We start from the raw sequence: 16719 nt of genomic DNA, 5'->3' as shown, positions 1-16719 counted from the left end.
TGAAAAGGACAAAAAAAGTGTGATATTCATACCTGTGTACCATTATAGCCTTGGAAAGTCATTGCTCTTGGAGAGTCTCTCATTTCATATGTGGTGCATTGGAAAAGGGTGGCAGTGGGACAGATGGAAGAAACATGGGGAGACCTCTAGGAAGGAGCAGATTTATTTTACATTTTAGTGTTGTGACACATGGCTTATCCCGAGGTGAGTGGTTTCAATGTGAGCTTGGAAACCCCTTTGCCCAGTGTGAAACTACAAACCCAGTGAAGACTTTCTCCCTCTCCACTACTCTTGTATTATTTGAAAACCCTCAAACTCCATAATGTTTTTTATATGTATGCTTTTAATAATCTGAGCCATGTCATTAATTTAAGGATGGCTCTAGAGCACAAGGACAAGGGGGAATGGCTTTAAGCTGAAGGGGAGTGGATTCAGATTGGATATTGGGAAGGAATTCCTCCCTGTGAGGGTGGGGAGGCCCTTGCCCAGAGAAGCTGTGGCTGCCCCATCCCTGGCAGTGCTCAGGGCCAGCTTGGACATTGGCATCAAGCTGGAGCCACACATGGCCTGGGTTCAGCTTGTGGCCCTCGGTGGAGTCTCTTTGAAATCATTGTGATGTGCAGCTGTAAATTCAACTGCTGCCATTCAAAATCCAAAGAGGCTCCCCAAAACGGGGGTGTCACTTTTGGGTAGGCCTGTTTAGAAAACATGATCATACCCATTTGCTCAATTTGCATGTCTGAAAGGCTCCTGCTCAGTTAATTGGTTAAATTAATTTCTGCTGTTGTAAACAGAGAGCTGCTGTATTAAGAGCAGAACTAAAGTAATTTTGCTTTACATTATTCTGTGTCATGGCGCATCGTTCCTTTCTCACTCAAGGCAATTCATTTTGTGGGGCTGTCAAGTGATATTTGGCGTCATCTTCAGTCAATGCAGCTTTTTTGATTTTCCCCTGATATTTTAACAGTTTATTTAGTCCTGTAGATAATGGTCAATGGCCTTGAGTAGTCAAATTAACACCTCGGTGGCGCCGTAGCGGAGCGGTAACCCGGGGAGGAAAAGGGATGAGAATCGACGCGGGGAGCGCGTTTTGGGGGATTATGGATTGATGGATGCCGAGGCGGCGTCGCCCCGCTCTGACTAAGATGGAGCTGCCAGTTAGTGCTGACTGCAGGCCATGGCCTGCCTGGTGTCTCACAGCTCCAGCAGAGCCAGGATGGAGACCTCAGGTAGCCCTTGGATCCTGGGACCAGCAGAACATTCCCCCAGCCGCCGGAACCACAGACAGCACCCGTGGATTCCATCCTGTGATCCCTGGATTCAGTCCTGCAGGGATCTCTTTGGGACATGGCTGGTGTCCCCCCTGCCCTGCGAGGAGGGGGAGCCGTGTTCAGCCGTGCTGCTGCTGCTGCGAGCCCCGGGTCCCCCTGCCACAACTCTCAATTGCTAGCAGGTTTCTCTCACTGCACCTCATTTGCATCTGGGACATCAATTAGCATGTTTGTTGAGGCTAATTGAATGAAACTCAATCATAGCTCTTAATTGCTTGACTATGTGAAAAGAAATCACATTAATGCAGCTAATTAAGTGTATGGCAATAGATGCAACATAATTAGGAGCGAAATGTAAAAAACAAGCGGCGCGGAGGTGCGAGCGCAGGGTGGTGGGGGATCGGGGCGCCCGCATCTCCTCTGTGCCACGTGTTTGGGGAGGGGTCCCTCTGCTTTGCTGCTGGCTTTAATTCTTATTTTTCTTATTATTTTTTTCCCCCCGCCTTGCCGAATGATGAACGTGGACAAGTTGAGAAGAAAAATGCAAATGGATTCGCAATTACTACTTTTTCAAGCTGTTGAGGGGCAGAAGATGGCACGTCTGGGGTGGCCCACTGTTGAGTGGGCTCTAGGGACTTGTTAAGTGCTGTTTAAAAGTACTTGGCTTTGAATTACCCTCATGCCTTGTTAAAGGGTTTTTTTCCCCCTTTTTTCTCGGATCAGCATTTTCCACAACTAACATCTTGGGGAGTTATCCCTGTACCATTTGCATATCAAAATCCAGCTTGCTGTCTTCTCTTTAACACAGCATATTCCAGATGACAGCAAGACCCTCATCTGTTCTAATCTGATCAAACCCTCCATTGCGCTTCTGAAGCCCCGGCGTCATTTTGTAGTTTGAACTTTCATTCCCCGAGCGAGCGGGGATCTGACGGGGCTGGGAGCGCCGTCCTTGCCCTCCCCTCCTCGGGGAGACCCGCAGATTATCACCGTGCACCCTGCCCACGATGAAAGGGCCTTTATTATTTACATTTGATATATCCCCATAAATATTTAAGCTGACATTAATACCCAGCCGGCATCTGTTGTCGTTCGGGCGCTTCGCTCTGACGGCGGCCGCGGCGCGCGTTGGTTTTGTGTTTGCCAACACTTCCTCAAGTGGTTTCGTGGCTCGCCTCAGCCTGGTTTGCACCCAGCTAAAAGACCTTTAGCAACACCCTGCCGCATCTCAAATTGGGGAATCACACCCAGCCTTCATCTGAGCTGGATCCAAAACCCCCTTCTCCAGTTTAAGTTGGTTGTACGTGAAATAAAACCATTGGAAAAGAGCACGTGCCAAGGTTTAGTCACTCTCTGATTAAACCTCACTTTACAGCCCACAAGCAATAAATGCTCAGTTATCTTCTGCTTATTGTATTTTAATTTGTGAAGAAGTGACACCCGAACAAGAAAGTTCTGCCAAGTTCGTGATTTATGGATGAAAGGTGTTTGTTCTCCAGCACCTAGTAAAGGAATTTTCCTGAGCGGATTGCCTTTGTTTTTCTCTTGGCAGCAGAGCTCTGTGTCCTCTCCCCACTAATTGTTCAGACCCCACCTTTTCCTGTTAATAATTCTCAGTTTGGGAAAAGTAAGCTACCGTGATGGCTTAGTTTGAGGGTTTTATCACTGATTTCTGTTAACTAGGAAGAAATTACTGCTGGTCCAGATTTTTGATGGGTTTTGAGCAGAATAAATAATTTGTGTTGTAAAAACTGCCAAAGGTGAAAGAATCTTCATGAGGGAGCAATCAGCTGCCTGGATTGTGGCAGCAGGGTTCAGATTTTGGGTAAATTCAGGAAATCTCTTGTGAAGTGGGAGCCTAGGTCTTCTCCCAGCCACCTCAAATCACTGTTTTTCTCTTGGGGTCCTTAATCCCAGAGTCCTGGAGTGGTTTGGGTTGGAAGGGACCTCAGAGCTCATCTCATTCCATCCCTTGCCATGGGCAGGGACACCTTCCACTATACCAGGTTACTCTAATCCCCTCTGTACAACCTGGCCTTGGAGACTCCCAGGCATCCAGGGGCAGCCACAGCTTCTCTGGGCAGCCCAGATATCTTTTTATGCAGTTCTCTTGCCCCTTTTCACCCCTGACTTTACTCTCCTGTGCTGCCTCTTTTGCATGTCCTTTTAATTTAAGAGAGTGTCTCTTTTGTTGCTTTTCATGTTCTTGTAATTGTTCCAGTTTCAATTATTTTCTTCTGGAATGTGAGTGACCACAGCCCTGTGTACCAGGAGATGAGAGCTCTGGTGTCTTGTGTGCTGGCTCTAACATTCACCATCTCTTCTGGAAATAGCTGTGCTGGTATATCCCAGGATCAATTTGCCCTCTGATAAAAACACCCATGTCCATTTGCTTTTCTGTTTGTTTCCCCTTTGTGGGCTTTCCAAGCAAGAATTGGCAAAATCCTTTTCCACTTCTGGCTCCCAGTGTTTGCTCTAATTAGACGTAATTTGCATAATTTTTTTCCCCTTTGATGATGTTTTGTGTAGGTGCAGGAAGGGTTGTATTCTAAGGGAACAATGCTGAAATTACTGAAATCTTCCCTGCTTTTGCAACTTTGGTGCCTGCTGACCCATTCCAGCCCAATTTGAGGGAGAAAGAGATGAGGGCATAAAGCACTGGCAGAGAGGAGACACAAGTGAATGTGCTCAGGAGGGGCACTCAGCCTGGTCTTCTCCTCAAGTTTGGGACCTTTGGCTGGTGAATTCCCACACGTGGCTGTGTTGTGGAGCTGGTAGTTGGAGGATCTGTGAGAAAGCTCCAGACTTTTGGGGTTAGTGGTGAGAAGTGTGGAAGGGATTATCAGGAACATGGAAGGAAGGGGAAAACCATATGGTGGGTGCTGGCAGAGGATGTAAGGCCAAAGCCTTGTGAAAGCAGCTTTGTTAATTCTGTTAATTCTTACAGACCTCCCTGTCTGATGTTGTGTTTTGGGGTTTTCCCCTCTCTCTGCAGGATTACATGCAGAACGTTCACGGCAAGGAGATCGACTTGCTCAGAACCACTGTGAAGGTCCCTGGGAAGAGGCCACCCCGAGCCACATCAGCCTGTGCCCCCATCTCCAGCCCCAAAACCAACGGCCTCTCCAAAGACATGAGCAGTTTACACATCTCGCCAAATTCAGGTAAGGGAGCACCTCGCTAGGGGAAAAAAATGGGAGAAAATCTGCATTTCCAGTGTCTGTAGGGAGCTACCATGAGCAGCTGAGGTAGGGATGGATATCTCTCCATAACTGGAGGGGTTCCAGGCCAGGCTGGTGGTGCTCAGAGCAACCTGGTATCTTGGAAGGTGTCCCTGCCCGTGGTAGGGGGTGGAATTAGTTGAACTTTAGGATTCTTTCCAATCCAAACCATTGTGGGATTTACAAACTCACTGATATGGAAGGTTTTAAGCCTTGACTGCTGATCTGTCCCCCACGAGAGATTCTGAGTTTCTGGGTAGCCTTCAGTGTCTGTCTTTGTGTATTTGTTACCCTGTACTTGTCAAAACCCTACATAATTTCACAGTCATTAACATACGGGAGGAATCTGCCATCTCTTATCTAATTCTTAGGAAAAGCAAGTGCTGTATGATCTGAAAGGGCTTTTTATGGCTTCCTGGTGAGATCCACAGCCCTTCTTTCCACTTTTGGAAAGTTCAGTATTATGCATTCTTCTAACAGCAAGATTCTTCTGTGGAAAGCTTTTTAATTTGTTGTTGGAAGTGGTTTATAGCTCCTTCTGAGCTCTAAACAAAGATGTTTATTGTTTGCTGAAGCACTTGTCCATACAGCTAAGTGGATTTTAAAAAATGGCATTAAGGGAAAACATTTGAGACAATTTATCTTGTAAAATGCACAGCTTGTACAAAACTCATAATGGTCTAGTGGAAGTTCTGTCAGCATGTTTGGGATGACATCCATAAAGTGCCAAGTGCCTTTTGCATTTATGGGTAAAGTAGACACCTCCTGCATGTGCCAGCAAAACCATCCCCACACTCCTGTCCTTGTGCAAAACCCACTGGGATGAGCAACCCTGGGGTTCCTGGATACTCAGGTGTCTTCTCTTGAAAAATAATAATAATTATCTGTCTCATGCTTCATAGAATCAGGCTGGTTTGGGTTGGAAGGGACCTTAAATATCATCTAATTCCAACCCCCAGTCCTTCAAGCCAAGGTGTCATTCCCTGCTTTTTTGAGACATTCCCCTTTATTAGGAGAAAACTGAGAAGTTTTTTTCCCCCTTCCAACTCTGAATGGTACTGTTTGAGATGGGTTTTAAAGTGCCACTGAGCAGACACTCCTGGAGATCCCAGGGGTTCCTGGATACTCAGGTGTCTTCTCTTGAAAAATAATAATAATTATCTGTCTCATGCTTCATAGAATCAGGCTGGTTTGGGTTGGAAGGGACCTTAAATATCATCTAATTCCAACCCCCAGTCCTTCAAGCCAAGGTGTCATTCCCTGCTTTTTTGAGACATTCCCCTTTATTAGGAGAAAACGGAGAAGTTTTTTCCCCCTTCCAACTCTGAATGGTACTGTTTGAGATGGGTTTTAAAGTGGTGCCACTGAGAAGACACTCCTGGAGATCCCAGGCTGGGACCTGAGGTATCTGGAGCCATGATTTCATCAAACTCGTTCTCAAGTTTTGACCTGGCACTGGCAGAGTTCATAGGAGAAAATTATTCATAGTTGGGTTGTTTTCATCCAGTTTACTATATAATTTAGATGTTTAGGTGTGGGGACTGGTTTGGTTTTCAATATACTTCCTAATTTAGGGAATAAAAGTGCTGGATGAGTCAATAAACTGCAGGGGAGACATTTAAATAGATTTCAGCTTTTAACACATTTGAACTTTAGGTGTGGGCACTGCTTTGGTTTTCAATATACTTCCTAATTTAGGGAATAAAAGTGCTGGACTGAGTCAATAAACTGCAGGGGAGACGTTTAAATAAAGAGATTTCAGCTTTCAACAGTCAAAAATTTCTTGGTAGCTTCAGAAGAGCAAGTTTCTGGAAACATATTTAGAGATATCTAAGAATTTAAGATTTGTAGCATGGAATTTACATGTTTAGGCATCTGCTTGGTTTGCCAGGTCAGAGGGAAGCTGTCCCTGAGAGTTTGCAGCAGGCATCTCTCACTGTGTGTGTGTGTCCTGGCCAGCCTGAGGCTTGATCACATGAGTCAGTTATGCCAGAAATTCCAAATCCTAGGAAATTTAGATAATGGATTTCAAATAACAGTGTGGGAATAGTTGGAGCTTCTCTCAGCCCTCTTGGCTTCTTCATCCTCTTGCTTAGAAAAACTGAAAGACTTTACTGTTGTTGATGTCTGGTCAGCATCTGCTGCATGTTATTGGCTTAAAAGCAAACATAAAAAGGAGCTGCTAATCAGTTAAGAATTACTAAAAAGAAAGAAAATAAAGAAAAGAAGGGCACTGTCCCAAGCTGTGCCTGCCTTCTTCTGAGCTCTGATGTGGTCAGGGAGAGTGGGAGATGGGTGGGAGACCTGTAGGCACTTGGGGCTGAGTTCTGGAGTGGCAGGAGGACCCCTGGAATATCTGCAGTTATCTGGCACACAGCTCAAAATGCCTGGAAATCATCCCTTGCAGTCTGTGCTGCTGCCTCAGAGCTTCCCCTCACTTGGTACTGCTGGGAAAAGTTGGTGTCTTGAGCCTGTGTGGTGCCTGAAAATGGATCACAGGGCTGAATTGTCACTTACTGGTTGTCACTGGGAGGTTTTTGTACACAGCTCTGACACATGGAGGAGGTTTGGACCAAACAGGAAGAATCAGCTCTTTCTATTTTGATTTTTAGGCCTGTAAATTCACTATATTTTCTTTGCTTCATGTTACCTCATCCCTAAAAGTTAAATGCTGCTTGGCTGGGTTGGTGCCTTCATTTGACACTTAAGCACTGCTTGGAAGATGCCCCTTAAGGATGGATTTCCATGCCAGCTTTGCCAAGAAATCTATGGATTTGATTTCCTCTAACCGATATTTTAAGTTCATATTTCAGCAAATAGTCTTCTCTGAGTGTAATGTCTTGTGATTCAGCCACTCTTCTGATCCCACCATGGTCTGTGAGGCAGCAGGGCAGCTCGAGCTCCTCCTTCTCCTCATCCCCTTCCCTCTCTGAAGCCTTCTTGGACCTCAGTGATGGATCAGACACCTTGAATTTCCTCCCACATGGGAGGGTCTTTCCCAGAAAAAGGTGCTTCCCATAACAGTGATGTGAGCAGAATAGAGAATGAGGCTGATCAGGGCAATACTGGGAATTTGGGAAGGACAAACTCACTTCTTTGGCACAAGCTCAATTCCGGTCCTTGAGAGTTTCTGTTTCAGAGATGTTAAAACAAACAAACCCACCTTTATGAAAATATGTGAGTTAAAAAATCTCTGGATTACTCTTCCTTGCTGGGTTTTCACTGGCAGCAGAGATGTTTAAAAAAAAACAAAAAAAAAAAAAACCAAAACACCCACCTTTATGAAAATATGTGACTTAAAAAATCTCTGGATTACTCTTCCTTGGTGGGTTTTCACTGGCACAAGGGCTGGGAAAAACACTTTTCCCTTAACATCAAGTCAGAGTCCATTGTCACAGTCATGGTGGGACAGTGAACAAACCTGGAAGTGAAACAGCAGCAGGAAAAAGGAATATTTTCTGTGCTCTGTCAGGAAGCAGGGAAAGGAGTAGAGGGTTGGGCTGCTCCTGCTGTTACAAAGCCAGGCACCTTGCCTGGAAAAAGGTTGACTTTGATTTGAAAACCGGTCTCTTCTTGGATTCTTGGAGATGCAGTTTGGGGTTTATTGTATAAGAACTGGGATTCTGTGTGGCAGCTTCTCCCAGAAAATACAGAGAGATGCAGGGTTGTTATTTATGTTGTGTAGACTTTAAATAACAGGTTGTTAACTGTGGCTTCAGGGAAGGTGCTCACACTTGTAAGCTACCTTGGTAGGAATCTGTGAGCTGGGGCAAATGGATGTTTATTCCCTTCAATCTAAAATTATGTCACTTCTGTGGTGTTTTCAATCCAAGCTGACAAACAATGGTGAATTAACTGAAATTTGAATTAAATTTACATGGCACTGAGCATCATTCTGTTGATGCAGCTCAGTTGGAAGTCCTTCAGAAAAGGATAATTCTTGCTCAGTTCCAGCTTTCTCTAAGAGCTGGGAGCAGGGCCAGAGTCCTGTCCATCCCACTGGCCAGTGCCTCTGCCCTTTAGGAGCTGGCTCAGCCTGGCTTTGGAGCCAGGAGTGGGTCCAGGTTTCATTCTCTCCTGAATTGGGTTGGATTTGAGCTGCTTGACCTGAAGGTGAACTTACTCCTGAAATCTCTCCCAGGAGTCATTTATTTCTTCTGCTCTCCAAACAACCCAAAGCCTGAGCTGTAGCAAGAGGCACTGAAGTAGAAAGTTCACGACTAAAAATAGCTTATGGTGTAGAGATAAATTGTTTCCTGATTAACACTTCATTTAAATAATTTGGTGCTATTAAATTCCCTTAAAATGGTGACTGTACAGTATGTGAAGTATCCCAAAATGTGTTAGTTCCAGGGCTATCGTTAAGTGTGCTGAAGGTTGTTATCTGCTAACTGCTTGTGACATTTCAGATGCTGCAGGAATGGCAGCTCCACGTTCTTATCACTGTGAGGTCCCTGTCTGCCATTAAATTGTGATCATCTATCAAATCCTTGGTGGGTTTTGTAGATCTTGTAATGATCTCTTTTTTAATTGGGGGGTCACTGTGAAGATTCAGATGTTATGATCTGGTGATGAGTAACAATGTTTATTGAGCCAAGAGCTCAGAAGCATGGGCAGTTATCCCAAAGCCTGTGGGTCTTGGGTGCCTTTGCAAACAAATGCGGGACTAAATTCTGGAATCTGCTGTGAATTCCCTGCTTGGAGGTGGCAGAGGGTGGCCTGGTGTGGTTGTGGGGAGTTGTCTGTCACTAACTCTGCAGTGGGGAGAGGGACGTGCGGTGACTTGGCGCGGAACGCTTTCCGCGCTTCAGCTCCAGCGCGGGTTTTATGCTCTTGCCACAGATCACAAATGCAAGTTTGGGACTTACTTTTGTCATCAATCACCCCAGTCAATTTTCCATCTGGGTGGCTTTGCTGTTGGTTCGGTGATATACAGCTGCAGCAGCGGGAAGGAGAAGTTTGCAGTTTGCTCGTTTCAAAGGAAAAAAGCCCAATTTCGAGTGCATCCGAGATTTCCCTTTCATCCCACTAGAGGGGGATCCCTCAAGGTCATTTTCTCTGCTTCCTTTGGACTAGGATCTGCCCTTTCCAGAACTAGAGAAATACAAACTTTCACTGTTAGTACTCTGTATCCCTTAATAATGGGAGAAAAGGAGCAGGGCACATATTAGCAATAATGAAATAAATATCGGATAAAATAACTGCGTTAGTTAAATATTGAGAAAGATGAGTTTGCTGAGATTTTTCTCTTCAGGGAAAAAACCAGGAAAAATGAGCTGAGGATCCCTTCTCAGGGTGGGCAAACCCCTGATGCTGACGAGGTGGATAAAGGGTGGGGATGTGTCGTGGAGCTTGAGGCAGGTGACTGGAGCCTGCAGTCGGTGCCTGTTTCCTCTGGATGATTTTCACGGCTCCGTGGTGCCGTATCCTGGATAAAATCCCAGATCTGCCCTGTCCACCCGATGACATCCCGGTGTCTTGACGGTCACAGGGCGCAGCACGCACTGGTTGGATGTTCAGACCTTGGCAGGGCTGTCCGTGCTTTTCCCCCCAGTGGTTTTAAGGTATTAAAGCCATCGGGAGGGTTGAAGCTGATTTACCAAACAGGGAGGAAAAAAAAAAATCACAAATGTGTTTGGAGTATTGAACTGCCGTTGACATCTAAAGTCCCAACCATGCTGTTTTCCTCCACACTCCAGCAATCAGGACATCCAGCAAACCCATAAAAAACCAAACTAATAGCATGAATATTCAGTGACCTAGAATACTAATTATTGTCATGAATATTAATGTGATCGGACTTGCTTTTTCCTCTTCTCTTTCTCTCTGGCTCGGGTTTGTTTTTTTTTTTTTTTTTTTCCCCCCCTTTTTTTTTTTTTAATTTTTTTTTTTTTCCACTCAGCCGGCTCTAAAGATGGACCATAATGAGAGCATTTAAGAGAGAGAGCGCTCTCCGCCGTGACAGGGACCGGGGTAATAAGGAGAGCTTGATTAACGTGGTGCACTTGGGGGAGAGATGAGAAGATTCACGTGGGCCTGTTGTGGGGGAGGCAATGAGGCACCGGCGGCTGTGTTGCTGCTCCCTCAGATTAATGAGGCCTAAGAGTGCATTAGGAACAGTGACAAAGGTTTGATCTAATGGGCTCAGTCATTTTTCCTTTGAGTGACAGACGCACAGAAGTAATTGGCTGTGCAGAATGGCAGCTCATTGGCAGTACTTAAGGATACATTATCCCCGTTGTGTGGCCCGCAGAGGCTGTTTATCAAAACTGCTCACACTGCAGACATGCATTCACTTAGCTGCTGTTACAGTGGCAATAGCTATTAAAAAGAGGGGGGGGTGAAAAAAAGGGAAAAAAGTCATCTTGCATTGGTATCTATTGTCTCTTTTGCGAAAATAAAGTTTCTTTGTTCTGTTTCCTGAAGAGGCGGTGAATGCCAGCATGGTCCCTCCCCACCCCGGGAGGCTCTGGCAGGGTTTGGGGAGGGCTGGAGCCCGTGGGAAGCTCCCAAAGTTAGCCCAGCTCATCTCAGCAGTCGGGATCCAGCGCGCAGGTAGGACCTGCCACCCCCTCTCCAGTCCCATTATTAATAATTTCCACCGACAGTCGAAGGGATTAGGAAGCATTTTACATCCTTTGCCTCAGGGCCTGCACATGCTCTGCTGTACCTGCCTCGGAATGATCTCTGCTGGTATTTTTCACAAAGTTAAATCCACGGTTCCTGTCAGGATTCACAGCCAAATAAGAGCCACACAAAGCAGAGTTTTTGCCAGCAAAACACTGACCTCTGGGTCTTAAAGCTGCAGTCCCTGAACAAGCAGGTAACCTCCATCAGGACTTGCCCAGAAAGCCACACATATTTATTACTGTTATTTGTTAAAACTACAGAAAAATAATAGTAATCTGCCTGCCAGGAAAGGAGAGCAGGCTTTCATCCCAGCAGAATAAATAGTCGGGGATCTCGAGCAGAAACCCGCGGTGAAGATCTTGGGTTTAACTTTCTTTTAGAAGAGATGTCTCCTCTGATGACTTAATTTTCCTCCACACTTGCTGTGTTGCTTTGGCATGCTCTGAGAATAATAGCTTTCCTCGTTATACTCCCAGCACCACGTCCTTCACTGCCAGGATATTTCTTGGCACTGCCTTGTTTGTTCATTAGTATTGACCCCGCTCGTTTGCGCGCTGCTGATCGAGCCCAGTTCAGCAGGGATGGACATGGAAGGGCTTCCTCTAGGAAGAGCTGCTTGTCCTTAGGAATTTTGGTCAGTAAGTAAATGCTTCTGGAAGAAAGAAGTCTTAAAACTAAGTGAAACTCACGAGTGAGTTTGCTGCTGGAGTGCTGAAAGCAATTGTCAGCGTGTTGAGGGAGAATTGCACCACTGGAACCAGTGTGGTTTGGAAAGATTTTTGTCACAGAGTCACAGTGGTTTGGGTTGGAAGGGACCTGAAAGATCATCTATTTCCAACCCTGCCCCTCACTCCTTGTTTTGTGTGTGAGGAGCCTCAGGTAATTGCAGGTGCCTGATAAAGCCAGGGAAGGGACCTTGTGCTGCTTGCACGCTGCTGTTGGGATGAAACAGAATCCATGGCAATACTTGAGGGGGTTTCACCCCCCTGAAGAACCTGGCTATGAAATTTAGAGCTTTTCAGGTCCCACAGTGTCCTCAGAACACAGCCAGACACCTGGGCAGTGCCTCCCTTCCCAGCTCTCCCCAGTGGGAGAGGCAAGGAGCTGTAAGTAGCTGTTTCCCCAAATTTCAGTGCACAGTGATCTCCAGAGTGGGCACAGAAATGCACCTGGAAAAGATGGATGCTGAGGCAGCAAACTAATGGAACCCAGGAGAGCCATCCCCAAATGTTCCTGCTCCCAAGGTTCATATCTGTAGGTGAGGGAGAGGCAGAAAGCACAGCTGGGATGGTCAGACACTTCTCAGGAAAGGTTTGCCCACTGGAAAGGTTTCTGCACGACTCTGGGAATTGATTGTGAGCGTGCAGAGCTGAGGATGGGAAGGGAATGCTTCCCATCTCTCTGCAGCCAGCAGTGGGGCCCTTTGCATCCTGAAGAGACTCGAGGGAGCCGTGTGGGTTTGGAAGGGGCATCCACAGCCAATCTAACCTACTTGACAGTGCCTGGTGCTGAATTAGAGGGCATTTCAAGAATAGGCAGAATTCCTGCAACACAAATTGACCCAACATGATTTGAAACAATTAACCCTCTGATATCAAGAGTCAGGATTTCCTGACCCACAACTCTAATGTATTTTTCATTAGTTCTAACAGCTGGTGAGCGCAGCCCTCTGGCCTTAAGAGGCTTATTTCCTTATCTTTTTCTCTTTTTTTCTGGAAGAGAAACTCGTCATGAGCATGAGGAGCTTGGCACGAGTGAAACATGGTGAAAGCAGAGCAGTAGGGCCGCAGTTTATCTGATTCAGTCTTTCTGTGCAGCCCCCTGCAAGTCTCACACGCTGCTGCTTCATGGAAAAATACAGTTCTGCTTCACAACTCCTGCTCTGGCTGCTCATCTCATAAATCCAGGAGTGCATTAGTTGCACTTGTGAGTGTAACTTCTGGTAGCTGATTTGTTTGGAGGGAAGCACAGATGTGTCTGCAGCGGGGAATGGAAATCATTTGTGCCCAGTATCGTTTGTGTCACTTGTATCTCACTTCTCAGGGTCTGCTTGTGAATTGTATTCGTTCTGCATCTGTAATTCGTGGGGGGTGTAGTTGGTGAAGGCTTGAACTGATGTGTCTGTTCTGCTAACCTGTGATGATTCACAGGATTATTAAGTTGAAAACCAGCAGAAGAGGGATCGCAGGCATGCTGTCCCTCATACTGGTCCCTTAGAGGAGCAGACATGACCAAAACCATGAGTGGTTTATTTTTTGTTGGACAAGTCACTGCACATAAGTAAGCCAGCATTTATATTAACCTTCACTGCATATTTTAATACCTTTTTTACAATGGACCCTTTATCTTTTGGCTTTTACCTACTAGACACACACTGTTCACATCTTGTCCACCTGTGTTTGTATGAGTCCTGGTTATTTTAATTTCATTCCTAAGGCTTGCATTTCTGCTCTGTTGTTTTGGAAATCTGAAGGGCTGTGTGTGAGGAGCCAGAGGGACTCCCTTGTTCTCCTTCTGCCCCCGTGTGTGTTTCCCTCAGCTTCTCCACTCTCCTTGGCTTAATTCCTCGTGCAGCGTTTGACACTGAATAAATGGGTATTTAAATGGGATTTTGTGTGAGCACGCTCACTTTTCTTAGGGGCTCGTCTGCTGAGCAGTGGCCGAACCTGGAAATTACCTTGAATCTTAATTTGGATGGGTTTTGTGGGGCTTAATTGTTTGAACGTTTTGTAAGCGCGGCCGTAACGGGGTGTTTTATAACATCAGAAAAGATAGTTTTAATAAAGCTGTCTAGAGCTAGAAAGAGGAACTCTTTCTTTGATGCTCCTTTGGTAGATGAAAACATTTTTGTTCAATAGGAGACCAGCATCTTTTTTTTTGCTCATTTGAGACAAGTTCTGGCAACATACTGATATTCATTCAAATATAAATGCCATATTCCCTTTGAAATGCAAATTGTTTAAAGAAAAATAGCATATGGTAGAGGTAAGTACCTTTTCAAATCAGCTCTCACACTTTAGGGATGTGAGTACAGCTAAAATTATTCTTTGGAAAGAATCTGGAGCCTTTGACACATTGAAGCTTGAACTAATCAAGGCTTCCCAGTAAGCATATACACATATCCATATCAAGGAAACAGTGCTGAGAATACATGGATTAGCATAGTAATTTAACTGCCCCCTGCTAATCAACTTAAGCAACCAGCTGATGCATGCAGGATGCATTTGAAGAGACAACTCTTTCACAGCTCCAGCATGGCCCAGGTAGCAGAGCAGGAGCTTGGGATTGTGTGAAGATGGGAATCTGTCCTTGGCTGGGGGGACAAGAGGTGCAGGATGTAGAGGCTTCACGTGCCTGACCCAGCATAAAGGCTTTGCTGTTCGTGGATCAGGGAACCACAGAGTGGTTTGGGCTGGAAGGACCCTTAAACCTCATCTGGTCCAGCCCCCCTGCCATGGGGGGGACATCTCCAGCATTTTCACTGATACTGCTGGCCTCCTCTTCTTCACTGTCTCCTGCTTGTCTGCTGGAAGGCTGAGGTGGTTTCTGCTGTCCAGGCTTTATCCCTGAGGAAAATTAAAGGACTTCTGCCATGTCTGGTTTGGGGTTTGCTCATTGTAGATGCAAAGAACTGTGGGACTGTTGGAGAAGCTCTGGCAAGAGCAGCAGTCCTTGTTTTGGGGTGGCAGCTTTAGTGCCTAGTGTGGGATTCATGTCCTGCAGCTGCGCTGAGAAGTGGAAGAATTAGCACTGGATTGGAAAATAATTATTTTAAAACGAGCTTCTAAGTAACAAGTTTGTGCTAGAGCTGAACATACCAACGAGGGGAACAGGAAAGGAAAGGCACACTATTTTCTATAGTCTGGCCCTTCTGATGTCTGCTCATGGATGCTGGCTTGATGGTGTGATATGTCATGAAAATACACACCTTGCAGCACCTGGACAAAGTGGGATTTAATCCTGATTAAATACTATCATAGAAGTTGCAGGATGAAGATTACCAGGCTGTGGCAGTAGGAAAGGGAGGGCTGGGCTGGGTACATCACAGTTCAGCCACGTGTCACATGAATGCACTTGGCACCTGTTTTGTGCTTTGAGAGAGGTGCAGTGGAAGAAAAATTCTGCTTTGTTTCTCAGAACACTTCTCAACAGGTTTGTGTCACAGCGTGGGGTTGGAGCTTCCTCAGATGGCATTAAGGTGAGAGGAGAGCTTTTGGCGCTGACATGATGACACAGAAACCTTGGTGGTCTCTTCTCACGGTGTTGGTTTTGCATCATGGTTAGATGGTGATGGGACCCTCGTGTTCCAAAGGTTGTGGGCTAGGTAGAAGATAAAAATATCAGCATAAAAATATCACTGCTTGTGTTGTGTCTGTGCTGGCCTTAATCTCAAGTTTGTAGAACCCCCTCGGTCTCAAACTCTTGTCACTCACATCAGCCATTCCCTTTAATTTGGTGGATCATCAAAACAATTTATTAATATTCATTGTTTTTCTGGATTGTGAAAAGCAGAGGAAAAGGAGATTTCAAAGCGAGCATCATGGAAGCTGATTTGGAAGGAGAGATTTCTTTTAAGGTAGCGCAAAATTCAACTTTGGTCAGCTCATGTTTTCATTTTCTGTTGTGATTTTCCAGTACTGAATTGCAATTTAGTCCTCTGCTCTGTAGTCTCATGCCTTGGGAGGTCCCAAGACGGTTCCAAAACCCACCTTATTCTTTGCATAATGAAACAAATGAGTTTTTCTGTCTATGTATTTCATGTCTGCAAAGCAGAGATTGCCAGGCAGAAGTTCTGGAGGGCTGAGTAAGTACATTGAAGACACAGATACTGTCATGGATCTGTGTTAAGGAGATTTTGTCTTGGGAAAGGGGAGGAACATTGAAGACACAGATACTGTCATGGATCTGTGTTAAGGACTAAAGAGGAGATTTTGTCTTGGGAAAGGGGAGGAGAGAAAGGGACAATTATGCCAACTCTAATAAACACAAAGTAGTTCACTAAGCTCTGCTGTCTTCCCAAAGGCTGCTCTGGGAAAAGACATAATGATAGAACTGGGAGTCAGGAGATCTGGGTTTTATTTTCAAGTCTGCCACAATCTTCCTTTGTGGCCCTGGGTCATTTAACCTCTGAAAAATGGGGGAAATGATAGCAGATAATTAACAACCTCACAGGAGCATTGAAAATTAATTCATTAATTTTTCTGAACTCATCAGTAGAAGGTGCAATGGAAATGCAAAGTGTGAGGGTGCGTTATAACACTGCGTCTGCTCCTTTCCCTTTGCATGTGTTTTTTAAGAGTGTTCTTCAATCCAGAGAGGACCTGTGGGGCACCTTTAGAGAGCCTGCCACAAGGAATGAAACTGGCACTGTAAATTCTTTGTGGCTTTATGATATGCAGGGCCTGTTGCTAGGGATGGAGTAAAATGTGCTCAGAACCCAAAACTATGGAGCAGGTTTTGGCCCATAGCAAGTTGTAAGTAAGACCATCAGAAACCTGAATTTCTGGAAAGGTTTTAATTGTTTCTGCTCTAAAATGTATTCAACCAGATCCCACTTGTCCTGTTTTATGGTGAGAAACCTGTCGCTGTCACTCCCC

The 16719-nt window shown here is 45.4% G+C and overlaps 1 protein-coding gene across 10 annotated transcripts in view; it reads left to right on the top strand.

Annotated features, from left to right (window-relative positions):
• Positions 1-16719, top strand: part of AGAP1 (ArfGAP with GTPase domain, ankyrin repeat and PH domain 1) — a 308565-nt gene that overhangs the window by 193988 nt on the left and 97858 nt on the right. For all 10 annotated transcript variants that reach the window (XM_039703608.1, XM_039703607.1, XM_039703606.1 and 7 more), the window contains one exon: positions 4267-4435. In XM_039703608.1, coding sequence (XP_039559542.1) covers positions 4267-4435 — 169 coding nt within the window. The remainder of the gene's footprint in view (positions 1-4266; positions 4436-16719) is intronic.

Source organism: Passer montanus, unplaced genomic scaffold, assembly GCF_014805655.1.
Source record: "Passer montanus isolate IOZ18808 unplaced genomic scaffold, ASM1480565v1 scaffold165, whole genome shotgun sequence".
NCBI lineage: Eukaryota > Metazoa > Chordata > Aves > Passeriformes > Passeridae > Passer > Passer montanus.
Note: the sequence above shows the minus strand (reverse complement) of the source record. Positions and strands in the feature narration are given on the sequence as shown.